The following is a 19,576-nucleotide window of genomic DNA, read 5'->3' as shown; positions in this document are numbered from 1 at the left end:
GACCCCATCCTCAGGATGTCCCGCCCACTTCCCCTGAGGCCCCGCCCCACTAGGGAGGCTCTTCCCGCCCATATCTCTGGAGGTCCCGCCCCGTTCTGGAGACTCCACCCCGACCCTTCTGAGGACTCCCCTCTCCACTTTCCCGAGGCCCCGCCCTACCCAGGATGTCCCTCCCACTTTTCTATGGCTCCGCCCACCAGGGAGGCCTTGCCGCCTCCTGTCTCAGAGGCCCCACCCCACCCAGGATGTCCCGCCCAGCTCCCTGAGACTCCGCCCCCCGGCGCCGCCCGCCCATCAGCGGGCGGCGGGGCTGGGCTCCGACCTTGTCGCGGCGCAGCGCCTTCGGCGTGCGGAGCGGATTGCTGCGCGTCTGGGGCTCGGTGAGAGGCGGGCTTCTGCGTCCCGGCCACGGCGCGGCGCGTCCCCCTCCCTGGGCTCACCTGGTGGCAGGTGGCAGGTAAGGGCCGTCCCCAGCTCTGCGGCGCTCGCAGCGGGAATTCGGCTGTTTTTGACCCTTCTGCGACGCTGTCTGTAGGTATCCTGTGAGGAGCGTTTAGAGGAGACCCTGGAGGCCTGTGGCCCGCGAGGAGCTGGCGGCGACCTCTCAAGGGCTGCGAGCGCCAGGCCGGGCCTGGGCCAAGCCTTCCCTGCCGGCAAGCGGGCCTGTGCGGTCCCAGGGGCTCCTCCTCGCCGGCCTGCGTTAATTGAGATAGCTGCGAGAGCGCGGCGACGCCTCCCTGCTCTCCGCCCCACCCCCTGGAGATGGGTGGCCTCCGTGCCCCTTTTGCAGATGGCGTGGGGACAGGTGTCCGAACCTCCTTGGTTTTGCCACCAGATTCCCTGAGGCCACCTGGCAGCGCCCGACGGAGTGCCAGGCACAGCGGTGGGATGTGGTGGGGCCCAGCAAGGGCGGGAGTCAGGATGGAGCCATGTGGACCCCGCCTGGGTGAGTCCTGTTCTCCAGAGACCCCAGAGCAACTGGGGCAGTCAGTACCAGCTGAGAACAGCGGCCAGCCTCCCCAGGGCTGGGCAGGCTCGCAGAGTGAGGGGTGAATGGAAGCCACTTGAGCCACCTGAGGCAGGACCTTTCCCTGCAGTTCCTAATTAGACTGGGAGCGCCCTTCCTCCTCTTCTAACAGAGGGTAAAGTCTGGGTGTCCCTCGAGCTGTAATGGGCACGATGACTGTGAGCCTCCCAGGGCACTGGGTCACAGAACTGGGAGGTAAAGGCACCAGGGAAGACCCAACACAGGCAGCTCTTGTGAGTGTAATGATAGTTACTTCTTCCCTGGCTGTTCCTGATTGCCCTTGCCTACACTGACAGCTGGAGGTAATCTCTTCTGCTGGGAAGAAAAAGCCTTCTACAAGATTGCCCTGTGCTTGGGGTGCAGTTCAGTGGGAGATTGCTTGCCTAGCATGAATGAGCAAGGTCCTGAGTTCTACCCCAGCACCAAAACAAAACACAACCCAGTGGGGCTGAGGTCCCTTACCAGTCCTGTGCCATGCCTTAGCATTTGGGTCAAGGCAATGTGTTTTTCCTTAACTGGGCCCTACTGGGCCCTGAGCAAAGCCTGCTCTGCCTTTGGCCACCATCTTGCCCTTGTCTCTTGGGCCATGCACATCACCTGTGTGCTCACAATTTGCCCTCCAATTCCAGCTCGCTGTGCGTCCTCATAGTCCGGGCAGATGGAGGATAGGCATGTGGTTGCTAGCAGCCTTTCAGTCCTCAGCTTCCAGCCTTACAGTGTGATTGTCATCCTTCTCCACTTCACTCTGCTTTGTAGATTTATTTAACAGCCAAATAACCCGCCTTCCCACCCCTGCCCCAGGGCTATAACCTGCTCTGCCCTGAGTTGGATTCTGCTCCCTCAGGGCTTGGAGTGGATGGATGCAGTCCTAGGAGGCAGGACACCTAGGTACTAATGATGCTCTGCCTTGGAGACCCCAAATAAGCCTCCCCTTCCTCCCTTCCCAGGCTTCATTTTTGCCACCTGCAAAAGAGCTTCAACTAGCCTGTGATGTTAACATCTGGAGTTCTTTCCAGGGTACATGAGTACATGGGGCTCCTAGGTGGGCCTCTGGCTGCTACTTGGGCTGTTGGGGGTTTCAGGAAGCAATCTCCAATGACTGACAGAGGCAGGAGGCTGGCTAGCTCCTGGGCATCAGGCTAGCTGCCCATGTCTGGCTAGTCTTCTGTCTCACTCCTGGCCCCTTCCTAAGGACCATGGACCCCAGGAAGGCAGCAGCTGGGTGCCCTGGGAGGCCTAGTGAAGCCAGCACTGGCTTGGCAGGAGGGCTGGAGTGGCACTGGGCCAGGAGCTTCCCTTCTTGGGCTCTGAGTGGAGCTCACCCACTCACACTCCCTGAGGCGTCTGCATTGCAGCAGACTGAGCCCAAGAGCTGCGTTGGCAGCTCGGACCCAGCTGGGATGGAGGAAGGCCCGGGCAAGGGTGCCTGTCTGTCTCATTCCTTCTCTTTGTCCTGACCTGGCTTGTCCCTGGCTCCCTTTGGAAAGGCAGATGCTGACTAATCAAGCTATAGCTCTGACACACACTCAAATCTGCCTGCCACTGCTGTGATATCAAAAAAAAAAAAAAAAAAATGAGGCTTGGAAGCCATCACCCTCTATGCCCTTTCTGCTTCTCAGACACATACACAGCCCTTTAGCAGCATCAGGGGGCACATACACCTGGAAGAGACTGTAATCAAGTATGGAGGTACATGGAGCACCCCTATACTGTGTGACCTGAGGCAGGTCACTTGACCTCTCTGTGCCTCAGGTGTATAAACTAAAATTAGAATATATTTCATGAAGCCTCGCATCAATGTATGTAAGTTATTTAGAGCAGTGCCTTGCTCATGTTCCTACCAGAATGCTGGCTCTTACTCTTGCCACCTCTGCTTCTTGACTGAGCCCCTGGTGATGTTGAGTATTTTTCTTAAAGGAACACATCCTGTTGGTGTCAGTTGTATTCAGATGTTACTGCTTTGCTTTTTACCAGCTGTGTGATCTTGAGCAAATTCCTAACTTCTCTGGGCCTAATTTTCTCAATCCGCTGCATTCGGAGGACAGTGCAAGCCTCACAAAGTCATCTTGATAATCTAGCACACGCAAAGCAGGTTTCATAGGGGTTGCCTCGTTCCATACACACCGATGTAATTATTAGATGCCTGCTGTAGGTCAGGTGTCCAGTGCATCCAGGTGGAGGGCCCTGGTGCTGAGGTCCTTCACACAGAGGCCCATGTTGACTGAGCGACTGGAACATGTGACTTTATCTCCCCGTGCCTCAGTTTCCCCTGCTGTTAGTGGAGATGCAGGGAAACTGACCTCATGTATAAAGTTAGATCTCTTTACAGCTCAAAGGCAGGCCACCAGAGCTATGGAGAGAAGGTATTCCTCAGGCTAGATCTCCTGCCAGTCAGTGCTACCTCCTCCACATAGGGCTTTTCCTGGACGCCATTGCTCCCTCTCAGGAAGATCTGAGTAGGAGGCAGTACTCAGGGTCACCTCCAGCCTGTCCCAAACCTGCTCTTAATGGACACCCGAGTCCAGAGTCCCCAAAGCTCTGGGACCTGCCTGGCCTCAGCAGGTCCTCAGGGATCCCAGCGCCAGGGGTGTGAACAGCAAAATCCAGAAACAGACAAGGGGTCTAGGCAAGGAGTGAGGGCCAGCCTAGGCTGGATGTAGTCTGGAAACTTCCAAGCAGACACAAAGGTCCCTGGGTTGCCATGGAACTTGAGAGTGAAAGGTGAGTCGAGATACAGGGTGCGCAGCAACTATCAACAGCGGTGTGCCACCTGGGCCAGGCCTGACAGCCACATGCTATACTCCGCCACCTTGTGCAAACGGAATGCCTGCTACTGGAGTGATCATGTGTTGAGCTCTGCTAATTTGAGCTTCACCTTCTTAGTTGTGACAAAGTCCTCCACGTGACCCTCATTGACCACCCCACACCTGAGTCCTCCGTGCCTTCAACTACAAGGGGTACACTCTTGCTTTTGTTCCACCTGTCTAAAGTGTTTTCCCCATATTCCCTTGGGGCAGATTCCTTCCTCTCTGTCTGTCTCTTTTGTCTGTACACGTGTGTGTACAGGCCCTCACACACAGACAAGCACTCTTATCTCTGAGTTGATCCTAACTCTCTTTTCACTTTTAAGTTTTGACACTGGGTCTCACTAAGTTGCCCAGGCTGGCCCTGAACTTGCTATCTTCCTGCCTCAGCTTTCACAGTAGCTAGAATTACAGGCCTGTGCCACCAAGCCTGGCTCCCTTACCTCTTCCAAGTCTTGCTCAAATGTCACCACCCCTGTTAATACCTCTTTCTTCATCACAAGCCTTATCATTTGGCATAAGTCATTTCTTTGTTTTATTTTATTTTTATTTTTAATCTTATTTGTATGGGTAATTTGCCTACATGTATCTATGTGTACCGTGTGCATTCAGTGTCCACAGAGGCACAGGAAAATGTTGGAGCCTCTGGAACTGGAGTTGTAGGCATTGTGAGTTACCATGTGGACTGTGGAAATGAAAGCTTGGTCCTCTGGAAGAGCAGCCAGTTCCCTTAACCACTGAACCATTTCTTCAACTCCGTCGGTCTCTTTTTATCTCCCTCCTCTACTGGCAGGTCGTTCTCATAGGGGCGGGGATCTTTGTGGTTTGTCTCCATTGTTTCTTGTGTTTCTCTTTGTTGTCTGGTGGCGATGGTGCTGCGGTGTACGTTCATGTGAGTGAGTGTGTGTTTGTGTATGTGCATGTGTGTGTGCGCGTGCACGCTTCCAAGATTAATGTCAGGTGGCTTCCTCCATTGCTCTCCACCTATTGGAAAAACTTTTATTATTTTTATTTGTGTGTGCATGATACACACATGCAGGAGATAAGAACCCTTGGAGCTGGAGATACAGGTGATTGTGAGCCACCTGCTGTGGGGGCGGGGGCTCTGCAAGGGCAGCCATTCACTACTGCTCTTAACAACCAGTCTCTGGGGCCCTCCACATTATGTTTTAAGACAGGGTCTCTCTGAACTAGGAGCTCATTGATTCTGGCTGGTCGGTAAACTGCAGGGATCTGCCTGTCTCTAACGTGCCTCCCGACCCCACCCTGGGAAACGAGAGGATGAGTGCCGCTGTGTCCTGGGCGTTTAACTCAGATCCCCACACTCGCACGAGCGCTTTGACCATGAAGCCATCTCCCTAGACCCCGTTTTTCTATACTGTTTTGCTTTTTAAATGAGGGTGTGTGTCTCTGTAGTCCAAGCTAGCCTTAAACTCAAACTCAGTGCAGTCCCCTGCCTCGGTTTCTGGAGTGGAGTGGGGATTATGGGCCTGAGCCACCACATCAAGCTCAATTTTTGCACATTGCTAAATCCCAAACACAAGGAACACAGGCCTACAGCAGATGCTAAATAAACACCCCCTGTATGAGAATAACTTCCAACACCCCAGGAAATCACTGTAGTCACCTGAGTGGCTCAGGTTCCCACAGCCCTAGAAGCACACCCACACCACTTGCCCTGACCTGTCTGTTGCCCCACAGGTGTGGCCTCGTCCCACAGTAGGTGATGGCCTTGCCCCGGTGAGCTACAGCCTGCCTCCATCGCCCACTTGCCACCAGCCAGCAGGATGCGGCTGTGGAAGGCGGTGGTAGTGACGCTGGCCTTCGTGAGCATGGACGTTGGTGTGACCACGGCCATCTATGCCTTCAGCCACCTCGACCGCAGCCTGCTAGAGGACATCCGACACTTCAACATCTTTGACTCGGTGCTGGACCTCTGGGCTGCCTGCCTGTATCGCAGCTGCCTGCTACTGGGGGCTACCATCGGTGTAGCCAAGAACAGCGCTCTTGGGCCAAGGCGCCTGCGGGCCTCGTGGCTCGTCATCACCCTCGTGTGCCTCTTTGTGGGTATCTATGCCATGGTCAAACTGCTACTGTTCTCAGAGGTGCGCAGGCCCATTCGGGACCCATGGTTCTGGGCGCTCTTTGTGTGGACCTACATCTCGCTGGCGGCCTCCTTTCTGCTGTGGGGGCTGCTGGCCACTGTGCGGCCAGATGCTGAAGCTCTGGAGGCCGGGACCGAGGGCTTCCACGGAGAGGGTGGGGCCCCTGCCGAGCAGGCATCGGGGGCCACACTGCAGAAGCTGCTATCCTACACCAAGCCTGATGTGGCCTTCCTAGTAGCTGCTTCCTTCTTCCTCATCGTAGCAGCTCTGGGTAAGTAAGGTCGTGGGTCTGGCCCACCCTAAGCCTTAGTCTCCAAGGATGAACCTTAGGCTGCTCAGCAACCTCATTCTCTGCCCCCCAGAGATTCCAAAAGAATTGGTATGCTGTCTTACCTTGTCGTCTCAGCACTTGAGAGGCTGAGGCAGGAGGATTGTTGAGTTTGTGGCCAACCTGGGCAAATAGTAGAACCCTGTCTCAAGAATACAAAGAAGGAAAGGACAACAAAACAATCAAACACCCCTCCCCCCAAACAAAACAAAACAACTGGGTAGTGGTGGCTCACGCCTTTGATCTCAGCACTTGGGAGGCAGAGGCAGGTGGCTCTCTGTGAGTTTGAGACTGGCCTGGTCTACAGAGTGAGTTCCAGGAAGCCAGGATTGTTACACAGAGAAACCGTGTCTTGAAAAACAAAACAACAAACCTAAGAGAAGATAGGAAAGGTGAATGCTATAATGTGTGTGTTTACCCTAATTCTACCCAATCGCATCACCCTCATTGTCCTGCCTAGGTTAATTAATCACAGAGGCTATAGAGACTTGCATGTGGGCAGGAGACCCATTTATCCCTCCACCCATGTGTACATGTATGTACACATGCTTTTGTGTAGACATAGAGGCCAGAGGTCAACCTGAGTATTGACCTGAGCAACCCCCCCATCTGATTTTTGAGACAGTCTCACAGAACCTGGAGCTCACAGATTGGCTAGAGGAGCTGGCATCACACAGGGATCCTTCTGTTTCTGCCTCCCTGGCAGTGGAATTATCATTACATACTACCTGGGCCAGCTTTTGACATGGGGAGCGTCTCCCCAAGCCCTAAGCCCTGGTCCTCTCTCTCTGATGCTTTTGGGGTTTGCCAGTGTAGCTCCCAGCATGTGGGCTGCACTACTCCCCCCTTTGTGCTCGTTGTTTGGTTGGGCTTTTTTTTTTGGGGGGGGGTCCTTTTTTAAAATTTAATGGCTTCTAGACATACCTCACAACAGAACTTCATTAGTTTCTTCAGCTGCAGAGGCATCCACCGTGTGGTAGCTAGAGCATAGATTTTTCCATTTGCTTCCTCTTGTGTGAACTTGTCTCAGGACTGCATGGAGCTGAAGGGTAAAGTGTGTCCTGATTTGAAAGTGAACTGTCTGGTGCTGGGACAAGAAGAATACTGCAAGGTTGAGACTCTGGCTTCTCTTGTTGGCAGGGCCTGGGGTCTCACTGGGCTGTGGGACCTGGGTGAATCTCTCAAGCCTTCTGAACCTTACTTCCCTCTTCTGGGGAATGGCAAACACAGGGTTTGGTACATCATGGTAGGTGCCCAGGAATTCACAGAGCCTGGGGGCAATAAAAGAGCCAGAGTAGTCTCAAAGAATGCCAGGGGCCTGAACTGGCAGATGCTTTCCTCCTTGTCCTGCCTGCTGAGCTCTCAGTTCCTTCCCCTTAGTGTCTCTGGTATCAAGCAGTTGCTCAGCCTCTCTGCATTTTGGTCTCCGTACCTAGAAAGTAAGGGTCACAGTCCTCATATTAATCACCTGTGTGTTGCTGTGATGAAATGCCCAGGCCACAACTTGAAAGGAAGAAAGGTTAGCTTGATTCATGGAGTCGGGTTCCAGCTATGGTTGTCTGGCTCCGTGGGCTTGGGGCCTACAGTGAGGCAGAGTATCATGACAAGAACGTCGTGGGACACATCACTTCGTGGTGGCCAGGAAGCAGAGAGCTGGCAGATGGAGGGAGATGGGGTGGTGAAGAGGCAGCACCCCTAAAGCTCTCGCCATGTCCCAGGTGGGGGTGGCCCTCCATCATACAAACTTTGGAGAGGATGCTGACATCCATGTAGTCCCATGATGTTGGGGGACGGGGAGTAGGTCAATGAGCTAAGAAGATAAAATGCTCCATGCAGGTCCTAGACCGCGGGGACCACGTTGACCTTGAGTGACTGTGTTAGGCTGACCCTTTCCATTAACCCTTCTGCACTCGCTTCAAAGCCCCGGGCTCTCTTGGACAGCCATCTTAGATTCTCCTGACTGGCTTTGTGTGCATTTCGTAGTGCTGGTGATATTGCCAGGCTTGACTCACCCCAGGTCCTGATCCCTGGCACTCCGTGGCCTTGTCCCTATGCCTACAGTGGCATGCCCAGGGGGTACAGCTGTCCTAAAGTGCCACTGAGTTCTGGCAGCCATCAGGGTTATATCAGGCCAGGCAGTACTGACTCTGGGCAAGCTGAGCCTCATTTTCTCACCCTGTAATAGGATGAGGTGCTTATAGGAGCTAAGCGAAACGAACAGGGCACCTGATGCAGAGTAAATGTCAGGGCCATGAGTGTGAGTCTCTATTCAGCCCACAAGTGATGATCTGTGCCCATCCCTTTCTTCTGTCCCCTCATGACCTTAAAAAAAAAAAAAAAAAAAAGCACCAGCCACCGAGTAGGGACATGTTTCAGTGACCCCAACCTCTCTGTTTTATCTTTTTGAGACAGGTTCTCACTGTATAACCCTAGCTGTCTTAGAACTCTCTCTGTAGACCAGGCTGACCTTGAACTCACAGAGAGATCCATCTGCCTCTGCCTCTCAGTGCTGAGACTAAAGGCATGTACCACCACCACACCAGGCGTCAACAGTGTCTCTTTGTCAAGATTCCTTTTAAAATTTTATTTTTTGAGTCATGATCTCTCTGCATATCCCTGGATGTCCTGAAAGGATTCTTTTGTGTGTATGTGTGTGTGGGGGTGTTGTTGTTTTGAAACAGGGTTTCTCTCTGTCACTCTGGCTGCCCTGGAACTCACTATGTAGACCAGGCTGGCTTCGAACTCAGAGATCCACCTGCCTCTGCCTCCCCAGTGCTGGGATTAAAGGCGTGAGCCACCACCTCCCAGTTTTTGTTTTTGTTTTGTTTTGTTTTTTTCAAATCACATACTTACTTATTTGGGGGATGGCTGTGGAGTTCAAAGGGCTGCAGAAGAAATTCAGTTCTCTCACAGTGTAGGGATCAAACACGAGAGTGTTCCCCACGGAGCCACCTCACCAGCCCAGGATTCTTTGCTGTTTGTTTCCAGTTTGTGTTCTTTGTGGCACCTGTGTGGGTGCGTGTGGAGGCCAGGAGTCGGTACCGCTGTCTTCCTCAGTCGCCCTCCACCTTAGCTTTTGAGGCAGGGGCTCTCACTGAACCTGGAGTTCACTGATCCAGCTGGCTGGCCGGCCAGTGAGCTTCCAGGGTCAGTCTGCCTCTGCCTCCTCAGCACTGGAGTTCTAGGCATATGCCCCCATGCTCAGCTGTTTATGTGGGTGCCAGGGTCCGAACTCAGATTCTTATGCTTGCAGAACAAGCCCTCTACCAACTCTTAGCTCTTGTTAATTTAGTTTTCAGACAGGACCTTATGTGACCTGGGTGGGCTTTGAACTCCTGATCTCTGCTGCCACCTCCCAAGTGGAGATTATAGGCACGTGTTATACCATACCTGCTTATTTTTGCTTTTTGAGACAGGGTCTTATGTCACTGATGCTGACCCTCAACTTCTAATCCTCCTGCCTCAGCTCCCAAGCACTGTAAACCAGGATTCTTTCATTGAGTTTCTTGGCATCTCAACTGTATAGAAATGTGGGCAAGCTATGAGTGATGTAAGCTCCAGTCACCTCCTCTGTGGAAAGAAGTCATTTCCACAAATAGCAAGAACAAAAATACCAAAGCCATAAGAACACCGGGTGACATTTGGGACTTGGAGGAGATAAGGGAACAGATGTCTGAGGTAAGATGTCTTCTAGGCAGAGGGGTCAGTGTGCACAGGTCCTGAAGCAGAAGGTGCCTGGTTGTTAACAAGGCTGTCAAGGCTGTCGAGGCTGGAGCAGAGTGAGAAAGGGGTAACAGAAGTCCGTGTCTTCCTGCTCAGGTTGCCACGAGCCATTGCAAGGACCGTGGTTCTTGCCCAGGGTGAGCTGGGGGTAAACAGGCCATGCAGAGTTGAGAGGGCAAAAATATAAATGGATTCAAAAGTGGAAAGCAGCCCCAGAGGCAGTCCAAGCAAGATGGGCGACTTGGAGCAGGGTGGGGTTTGTTGAGACAGCAACAGCAGTCAGATTTGGGAAATTTGGAGTGTTCATGATGCTTATAGATTCCTCAGAATGGTTTGCAGTGTACCCCCAATACCCAAGACCACCCAGCTCGCCATCATCAGAGCTCACTGATGTTTTCTTCCCTGTGGGTAAACTGAGGTAAAATCCAGCCCTAGGTGGAAACCCATCTGGCTAGAACCGGATGGCCTCCTTGAAGCCCCTGCTTCACATCCAGCAGAGGGCGCCAGAGTCCCACAGAAGGCCAGAGTGCATGCATCTCTGTAAGAACCTCCCTTATGTCCAGTCTCAAACCTGGCTCTGTTTGTGCCAAGAACTGCAGTGAAATCAGGGACCCAACCTTGAGGGGCTATGTATGCTTCTGCACCAACCATTTTTGTGAGAGGGCATTCCAGATTCTTGGTAGGCAGGCGTTTTAACTCTCCTGGGCTTGTAAGGGCTGGATGGTCAGGGTCAGGGCTTAGCGCCATCCCCAGTGCTAAAAAATCAAAGGTGGTACCAGGTTTGGTGTCTGGTGAAGGTTGCTGCCTGCGTCCAAGGTGAGTGTGGCTGTGTCCTTGGAGGAGAGACACTGTGTCCCCCAGGGCAACAGCAGGAAAGGAAGGGCAGGTTTTCCAGAGGTTCTTACCAGCTGAGTGAAACACACCTCTCAAAGCCTCACCCCAATATGTAGTCTTTAACATGTGTGAACTTGGGCTGAATCTCAGCTGTCTTCTTTCTTGCTCTGTGACAGACTTGAATCAGCTGGGTGAAGACCCAGGAAGCCAGTGGGTGAGGAATCACCTTGCCAGCTACAGAGCTCCACCCCTCCGAGGGGTGGGGCCAGCACAGCCTGGGGCAGAATGGCAAGGTCTTCCTAGTTCTGGAAGGTGGACTGTATGCACACCCAGACCAATGAAATCACCCTTGGCATCCCTCAACTGATGATGAGCTGTACAGCCTGTGTGCAATGGGTGACGGCAGGACCTGTGACAGGCCCAAGTGTCATCGGTGTCAGCCCAGGCTGTGTAGACGTGTCACAGTGTTTCTTTGTAGGGAGGTGCATTAGTTTTCTTCTCTGGGTTGAGCTTGGCTCACAGTTGGGAGTATAGTCCATCATGGTGGGGAAATCATGGCGCAGGCACATGAGGCCGCTGGTCACGTGACATCCACAGCCTGGAAGCAGAGATGAACGGTGGGACTCAACATCTTCTTTCCAATTTATTCTGTCAGGGACTCCAGCCTGTGGGAAACTGGAGCTCACATTTATGGTATATCTTCCCACCTCAGTTAATCCTGTCTAGTAACTCCCTCACAGTCATGCCCAGAGGTTTGTTTCCATGGTGATTAAGTCCCATCAAGTTTACTGCAGGGGCAAGCAGGCACTGGCAGAATAGACCACAGGTTGGGAGAGAATCTGTGGCTCCTCCTGAGCCTGTCCTATCTCCCCCAGGTGAGACCTTCCTGCCCTACTACACAGGCCGGGCCATTGACAGCATTGTGATCCAGAAGAGCATGGACCAGTTCAGCACAGCCGTTGTTGTCGTCTGCCTGCTGGCCATTGGCAGGTAGCCACCCAGCCCATACAGGGCACATCTGCAGGAGAGCGGGCAGGAGGGCAGGAGGGCGGGAGGGGGAAGATGCAGCCCAGCATCAATCCAGCACCATGGCAACCTGGCTTTGAACCCTTGGGTTGGGCCACATCTTGGAGCCACACTCTCTTGTCTCTGAAAAGGGTTCCAGCCCCTGAGGATATCTTTTTTTCCCTCCCTGGCTGGTTTGTGAACATGCAGCCCAAAGGATTAGCTTCCTAAACTGTTCTAGAAAGATCTGGCTGATGGTGTTGAGTCCCTCACCCTTGCTGAGGGACTTACTGGGGAGTAAGGGGGTCTAGATGCCAACACCATCCCTACAGAGTTGCCTGCCTGTCCTCTCTCCTTTGGGGGGGTTCGGGGTGGTGGCTGCTGCCTGCCGGAAGGACACCGGCTATACCGTCTCTCATCTGCAATCAGCTCATTGGCCGCAGGTATTCGGGGCGGCATTTTCACACTCGTATTTGCCAGACTGAACATTCGCCTCCGGAACTGTCTTTTCCGCTCTTTGGTGTCACAGGAGACGAGCTTCTTTGATGAAAACCGTACAGGTTGGTCCCTCCTGGGGACTTTGGGTGTCCAGGGTGAGCTAGCTTCTTTGTGGGGCCCAACAGCAGCATGGCTTGCCCTGCCAGCCCTTCGTCTGATCCAGCTCAGGGTGGAGCTCTGGAGTGCTAAGTTGTCTGGGGAGGTTTGGGGTTGAGCTGTGGCTACCACAGGACCCTGGCCAGGCCACTTGAGGTCTCTGCAGTGGGCAAGGCCTCTCATTGCCTTGTAAACCCCCCCCCCCAGGGGCCAGTGCTGTTTTCGAGTGGCCTGCAGAGGCCCAGTCCCTGTGGACTGAGTGATGGGGGTAGCCTAAGCAGGGAGAGGAACAAAAGTCTTAGGCACTGGGCCAGCCCAGGCCTGTCCCACCCCTCACCTTCAGGGCCTGTTTCCCCTATATAGTAACCACACCTGATGGCTGTTGCAAGGCTCCTAGCACAGTACCCCACATTGTGTGAGACACCTGTAATGTGTTCCTCTCCAAGCTCAGGTGGCTATTTCTAAGGTGTGTGTGTGTATGTGGGGGGGTGTTTATCTACTCTGCCAGTGACTGCTGGCAGAAATAAGTTTGAAATCTAGCTGTGATGACTAAGTGTATGGTACCAAGGTGGCCCTTCTCCAGCTGACATTCAGCTGCTGTTTCCACTCAGTGGGCAGGCAAGATGCTGCAACTGTGTGTGGTGGGCACACACCTGTGATCCTGTCAAGGCCAGCCTGGGCTACTTGAGACCTGACCTCAAACAAAACAAAGGGAAAAAATGGTACTAGGGGCTGGGGCTGGCTGCCTAGGCTTCCAGAAGTACCCCCCCCCCATCATTCCCAGAAGGCATGGTGGGAAAGGTCTGACTCACACTATCGTCTCAGAAGCTCCTTAGCATCCCCTGTGCCCACCCTGGCAGCTCTGGGCATCCTTGCCACAGAGGGCTGAGCTGCCTGTGTTCCAGGGGACCTCATCTCCCGCCTCACCTCTGATACCACCATGGTCAGCGACCTGGTCTCTCAGAACATCAACATCTTCTTGAGGAACACAGTCAAGGTCACGGGCGTGGTGGTCTTCATGTTCAGCCTCTCCTGGCAGCTCTCCCTGGTCACCTTCATGGGCTTCCCAATCATCATGATGGTGTCCAACATCTACGGCAGGTACTATAAGGTAGGCGCCATCCGGCTCCCAGGCAGTGCCCGTGTGTGCCTCAGGGGCCTAAGGGGCTAGGCCAGGCTGTCCGAAGGCAGTATGTGTGCATTCATTTCTTCATTTGCTCACTGGATATTTCCTGAGCACCTATTTCCAACATTGGGAAGCAGTGAAATAGGCCCCACCTTCAGGGCTCATGTCAAGTGACAGCTGGCCTCAGGCCATGGTACTAGCAGCACTGGTATCATGGAATCAGTCAGGCATGGTGGCTTCCGGCTGTAATCCCAGCACGTATGCCTGAGGACTGCCACTACAAAGCAAAGCACGGCAGACAGCTGTGAGAGCAGGTGGCTGCTGGGACCTGAGAAAAGCAGACCGTCTCAGGACTGTGTGTTCTGAGTGGGGGGCACAGCACACACCAAGGCTGTGTGGCAGGGATGTGCCTGTGTGTGAGAGACCACCAGGTGGCTGCAGGGTAGGTGATGGGAGACAGGGAAGTGACAGGGGATGAGGGCACAGGTTGGTGCTGGCTGGGTTTCAAGAGGGTGATGACTTGAGCCTTGCTTGCGATCTGGTATGAGGCAGTCTGAAGTCTGCTCCGCCACTGCCTGCTAACTGGGCTCATTCTCCCTGGCCTCCTGGATTTGCAGGAGCCCCAGAGCTGAGTGCAGACATGCAGGTATGGGCCTGTGACAGGCTCAGGCACCACTGGGGAGGGGACTCGAGAGCAGGAGCTTCCAGCAGCCCTAGGTGGGTCTCTGTTCCCAGTTCTGGAACTTTCCCCTCTGTGAACACATTTCCTTCAACCTGCAGCCTCCTCACTGGGGGTAAAAGTAAAAGGTTGGGCTGGAGATTCCCTTCCTGCCCCCACCTTCCTGCAGTATTTCTGGCCTGCCTGCCCACCTCAGGCCACACCTCCAAGTGGGTGGGTCCTTGAAGAAATTCCCTCAGGGTCTACCATCCCTACAAACAACACATGCCACCTGCAGCCAGATTTTCCTGGGGCTGCTAGGGGGCTCTGGAGGTAAAAGCACTTGCTATGCAATCCTGGTGACCTGAGTTCAGTCCCTAGAACCCAACAAGTGCAAGGACACAATCACCCCCATAAAACTGGCCACACCCATGCCAGGAGATTTGTGCCCATGTCCCCACCACAGTAATTAAAGGTGTGGTGTGCCTTGCCTGCTCCCCGGGACCAAGTGTGATATTCAGATCATGGAACCAGCTAGAGCACCATCCCATCCTGCCCTGTGGGGCAGCACTACTGCCCTGCTGTAGGCGGCAGCTGTTGTGTTAATCACTATGGGACAGAACAGCTGCTTGCCCTCCAGTCCCCTCTGATTACTGTGCGAGCAGCCTCCCCAGCCTGCAGTGTTCACTGTGTGCATTCTAGGATCTCATGCTGATAATAAACTCCACCCCCCAGCACTTGCTGTTTCTTGAGTTGTGTACAATCTGAGCAACATCCAGGCCCTACTGTTCTTAGGCCAGCACAGGACCAGGTGTGGAAGCTCCTTTTCTGGAAGATTTACCCCCAAACTGGAGTCAGTGTTCTCCTTTAGGCACTATGGATGACTTTGGAATCACCCAGGGGCTGGAGAGATGGCTCAGCGGTTAAGAGCACTGGCTGTTCTTCCTAAGGCCCCAGGTTCAATTCCCAGCACCCACATGGCAACTCACAACTGTCTGTATCTCCAGTTCCAGGGAATCTAGTATCCTCATAAGGCAAACATGTAGGCAAAACCCCAATGTACATAAAAATAAATCTAAAAATAAAAAATAACCACCCAGCGCTCAGAAGTTGGTCTGCACCCCAAGAACTCCACTGGGGTCTGTTCCCTTGTTCCTAAATGTGCTATCATTTGGAAAGAAATGGGGTTGGGGTGAGCAGTGTGGAGTGGAGGGTGGGTCCAGGAGGGTAGTGAGGCTGTCCTGCCCATTCCTGTCCACAGAGGCTCTCCAAGGAGGTCCAGAGTGCCCTGGCCAGAGCCAGCACCACAGCGGAGGAGACCATCAGCGCCATGAAGACAGTTCGCAGCTTTGCCAATGAGGAGGAGGAGGCGGAGGTGTTCCTTCACAAGCTGCAGCAGGTGTACAAGCTGAACAGGAAGGAGGCAGCAGCCTACATGTCCTATGTCTGGGGCAGTGGGGTACGTGTGGTCAGATGCCAGGGGCTGGGGGATGGGCATCCTTGTTTGAGCAACAGTCCAGGTCCCCACATATGAGTGTCAAGTCACCCGAGAGTCTTTCCTGAAAAGGCCATGCTGCCCTTCAGAAGCCTCTGTCCCCATCTCTGCAATGTGGCAGGGTAGGCAGGAGCTTGCCTCCCCAGACTAGCTATGGCGCACCCTACGCCTCAGTCCCTCCCTAGAGAACTTGGTTTGTCCCTGTCCCAGTAGCCTGGGAAGTGGGAGCTAGGCTGGTCTGGGAGTGGTGGGGGCAGGAAGTGTAGTTCCGTGTGGGAGGAAGTTGGAGGGGTACAAGGGAGCCAGGAGGCACTACCTGAGGCATGACCCCTCCCCCTAAAGATACCAGCCAAGCGAAAGAGAAGGACAAGTGTCCAGCCAGCTACTGAGCCTCGGCCAGTTCTTACACAGTGGGGCTCTTTCTGTTGTGTAGGAGGACACTTGTCTAGCCCCCTCCAAAGACCATAGTAGGAGGTCTCCAAGACATTGCCCTTCTTCAGGAGCCTAGTTAAGGGAACAAAATCCTCACTGTTCTGTTCTGCCTGGCTGCTGTGTGACCTTAGTTGGTGAACCAACCTCTCTGATCCGTGTTCTTTACAGTGAAGATTAATGGTCCTACATGGCCCAGCAGAGGAACTTGAGAGTAGCATGTGCCAGCCAGGGCCTTACAAAGAAAGGCTTGTTCTGTTGCCAAGCCCACAGCCTGCTCCAGCTAGGGGCCTTTGTAAGGGATGCTGGGGGCAGGGAATTGAGTGACAGATGGTGCAATGAAGTTTTCTGTTTGTGGCAGAATATGCAGAGCCCTTAAGGCTGCCTCCCAGCACCCAGTGGGAAAGGACACTTGTCACCGAGATCAGTGACTTAAGTTCCAAAAGAAGCTCCTCTCCTGTTCCCCTGGTCCAACTCACAATAGAGGGCAGGTCCCTGAGTTGGCTAAGGCCTGGGAAAATAACCCAAGACCCCTCCCTCTATGCAGCTCACACTCCTGGTGGTCCAGGTCAGTATCCTCTACTATGGGGGCCACCTCGTCATCTCAGGGCAGATGAGCAGCGGCAACCTCATCGCCTTCATCATCTACGAGTTTGTCCTGGGAGACTGCATGGAGGTGAGGGGCTCGGGGAGGGACAAGGGTGTGCAGGTGGGTCAGGTTTGGATTATGTTGGGCAGGGGGTGTTTTTAGCCACATAGAATGAGTGCATGCAAGATTGCTTCAGACCCATCTCAGGAACTCGGATATGATGCTTCTGGAATAACGATGCCAGAGAAACAAGCTCTGAACCAGGACACATGATGTCACTGTTGGAACCCACGGGCATAGCAAGTGTGTACCGCATGCTTCAGGGCAACCATGTGCTCTGTTGGTGTACACTCATGTCCCTAAGGTGGACATTATTACAACATCTAAAGGGCTGAACACAGGAGCCAGGCATCCTCGCTCAGACTCTGCCGCCACTTCCTGCTGTGAGATCAGCAAAATACATGCATTCTCTGTGCTTCAGGGAGATGGGACCTCATTGCTTAAAAACACTCAGTGAAGAGAGCTACCGTTAAGGTGCATGTTTATATTGGGTACATGTGTAGCCACAGAGAATGTATTAGTCTTCAATACGACCTATTTAAAAATTCAGTCAGGGTGGCTCCCTTGGTAGAGGACTTGCTGAGCTTGTGTGAATCTGGCTCCCACCCTCGGCACTGAATCAAGGGGGCTTGCTGGTTCAGGCCTCCACCACAGCACGGAGAGGCGGGGGAACTAACAGCTGGCAGCTGGGTTCTCTCAGACTCTGCTGTTGCCAGAGGCAGGAGCCCAGGCTGGCCACATCATGACTAACCCTTTGTGGGCTGTCTTCCCCTCCCCAATGCCTGGAGATGGTGGGACACACCTTTAACTCCAGTAGCAGAGACAGGTGGATCTCTTGTGAGTTTCAGGACAGCCTGGTCAAATTGTAAAATCCTGTAAAATCTTCAACCAGCCTGGGCTACATAAGGCCCTGGAAAACAGTTGCCAGGCTAGCACAGGGTGGCAGTAGAGTTGGCATCACTTTCTCCTACCACCTCATTTTTTCATGATCACCATATGCTGTGCCAGCAGGTGGCATCTGGGGTCCCTGTATCTCCCCCAAAGCTGCAGCTCTGTCCTGTGACGCCCCACAGCCCATCACTGCCACAGCCCATCACTGGTGGGTGTCAGTGTCAGGGATGTGTGTCTCCCTTGCAGTCCGTGGGCTCCGTCTACAGTGGCCTGATGCAGGGAGTGGGAGCTGCTGAGAAGGTGTTCGAGTTCATTGACCGACAGCCAACCATGGTGCATGATGGGAGCTTGGCCCCTGACCACCTGGAGGGCCGGGTAGACTTTGAGAATGTAACCTTCACCTATCGAACTCGGCCTCACACACAGGTCCTACAGGTAAGAGCAACTCGAGGTCTGTCAGAGCCATCCTTCCCACCTCTTGGTTGTATGTGCACGAACAAGTAAGGCCAGGCCCTGGGCTCCACCGAGGAAGGCAGTACTTAACTGAACCTCAGGGAGACCTGTTAGAGAGGGCCGGAGACAGCTCAAGCAGAGTACCTGCCTAGCGGGCTTTCATCCCAGTGCCAGAAAAGGATTGTGTTGTAGGTGTGGGTGGGGGGTTCTTTAGTGACTTAACCAGAAGCCAGAGGGGTGGGCCTAGAGCTGTGCTGCAATCATGTAAACACAACCCTTAATTTGCATGCCACACCCCTTCAGAAGTACTGGCAAGGAAATGGGGGGGGGGGGGTTCGGCTGAGGTGGGAGGTACTAACAGCCAAGCGGGGCTTCTCAGAAGTGAGCGAGACCTGTCCAAGAAGCAGGAGCTGAACAGGTGTCTCTGCAGAACACACTGCAGACAAAGGAGACTGCAAATATAAGGAGCCACTGAGCCAGTCCTGGTGGCTTGGGCTTGTCACTCCAGCTACTGGAGGCCAGGGCCCCCTGGTCTGCAGAACAATGAGCACCAGGCCAGTCAGTGAATAGAGAGCTGGGCTATAATTCTACCTTTGGGAGTCTGCAGCAGCAGGATCGCCACTAGTTCAAGGCTGGCCTAGGCTACATAGTAACTTCTAGACTAGACTATCCTGGGCCCTAGTATGGGGATGTAACTCAGTGGCTGGGCCTTTGGTTAGCATGCATAAGGCTCTGGGTTCAATCCCCAGTACCTCAGGAAAAAGTAAGATCAAACAGCCCCAGGCCTGGTATCCTAGGAAGACCTGTCAGGTGCTGGCCAGCAGCACCAGCTGCAGCAGAGGCCATGGGGTGGCCTGAGGATGCCCTGCTGCTTGTGAGACCTAAACATTTTGTGTCCTTGCAGAATGTGTCCTTCAGCCTGTCCCCAGGCAAGGTGACAGCTCTGGTGGGACCCTCAGGCAGCGGGAAGAGCTCCTGTGTGAACATCTTAGAGAACTTCTACCCGCTGCAGGGCGGCCGAGTGCTGCTGGATGGCAAGCCCATTGGCGCCTACGACCATAAGTACCTGCACCGTGTGGTGAGTGCCACTTGCCCTGTCCTACCTTCCCTTCCTGTGAGCCATGACACAGACAGAGAGAAGGGTGCAGCTTCAAAACCACTGATGGTGGCACACAGAGCGCTCTGGCACTCCACGAGCCACCATGCCCTTTCTTCTCCTTAGGGGTAAAGGTTCACCTGACCCATGGGACAGCCATTTCTTTGTTTGGCATTAATTTCACCTCCTCTGGACATACCCAGACTGCATGTCTCTACCTCCCCCAGCTTGAGTTCCCTCCTGTTCTCGTGGCCCCTCACCTGCAGGGCAGACAGCCACTGAAGTGCTGGGTATGAACAGGCCTACATTTCCTTCCTGTTTACTGTTTCCATCAGCAGACATTCACTGCACAGTAATGG

General features: G+C 53.8%; 1 protein-coding gene across 1 annotated transcript in view; it reads left to right on the top strand.

Annotated features, from left to right (window-relative positions):
• The first annotated feature begins 297 nt into the window (after positions 1-297).
• The window catches only part of Abcb9 (ATP binding cassette subfamily B member 9), a 32,582-nt gene continuing 13,303 nt past the window's right edge, over positions 298-19,576 (top strand). The window contains exons 1-9 of the mRNA XM_051205050.1: positions 298-450; positions 5,533-6,207; positions 11,697-11,811; positions 12,256-12,386; positions 13,326-13,531; positions 15,466-15,663; positions 16,676-16,804; positions 17,915-18,103; positions 19,026-19,199. Coding sequence (XP_051061007.1) covers positions 5,619-6,207; positions 11,697-11,811; positions 12,256-12,386; positions 13,326-13,531; positions 15,466-15,663; positions 16,676-16,804; positions 17,915-18,103; positions 19,026-19,199 — 1,731 coding nt within the window. The 5' untranslated portion in view covers positions 298-450; positions 5,533-5,618. The remainder of the gene's footprint in view (positions 451-5,532; positions 6,208-11,696; positions 11,812-12,255; positions 12,387-13,325; positions 13,532-15,465; positions 15,664-16,675; positions 16,805-17,914; positions 18,104-19,025; positions 19,200-19,576) is intronic.

Source organism: Phodopus roborovskii, unplaced genomic scaffold, assembly GCF_943737965.1.
Source record: "Phodopus roborovskii unplaced genomic scaffold, PHOROB, whole genome shotgun sequence".
Taxonomy (NCBI): domain Eukaryota; kingdom Metazoa; phylum Chordata; class Mammalia; order Rodentia; family Cricetidae; genus Phodopus; species Phodopus roborovskii.
This window is presented reverse-complemented; position numbering and strand designations above follow the sequence as displayed.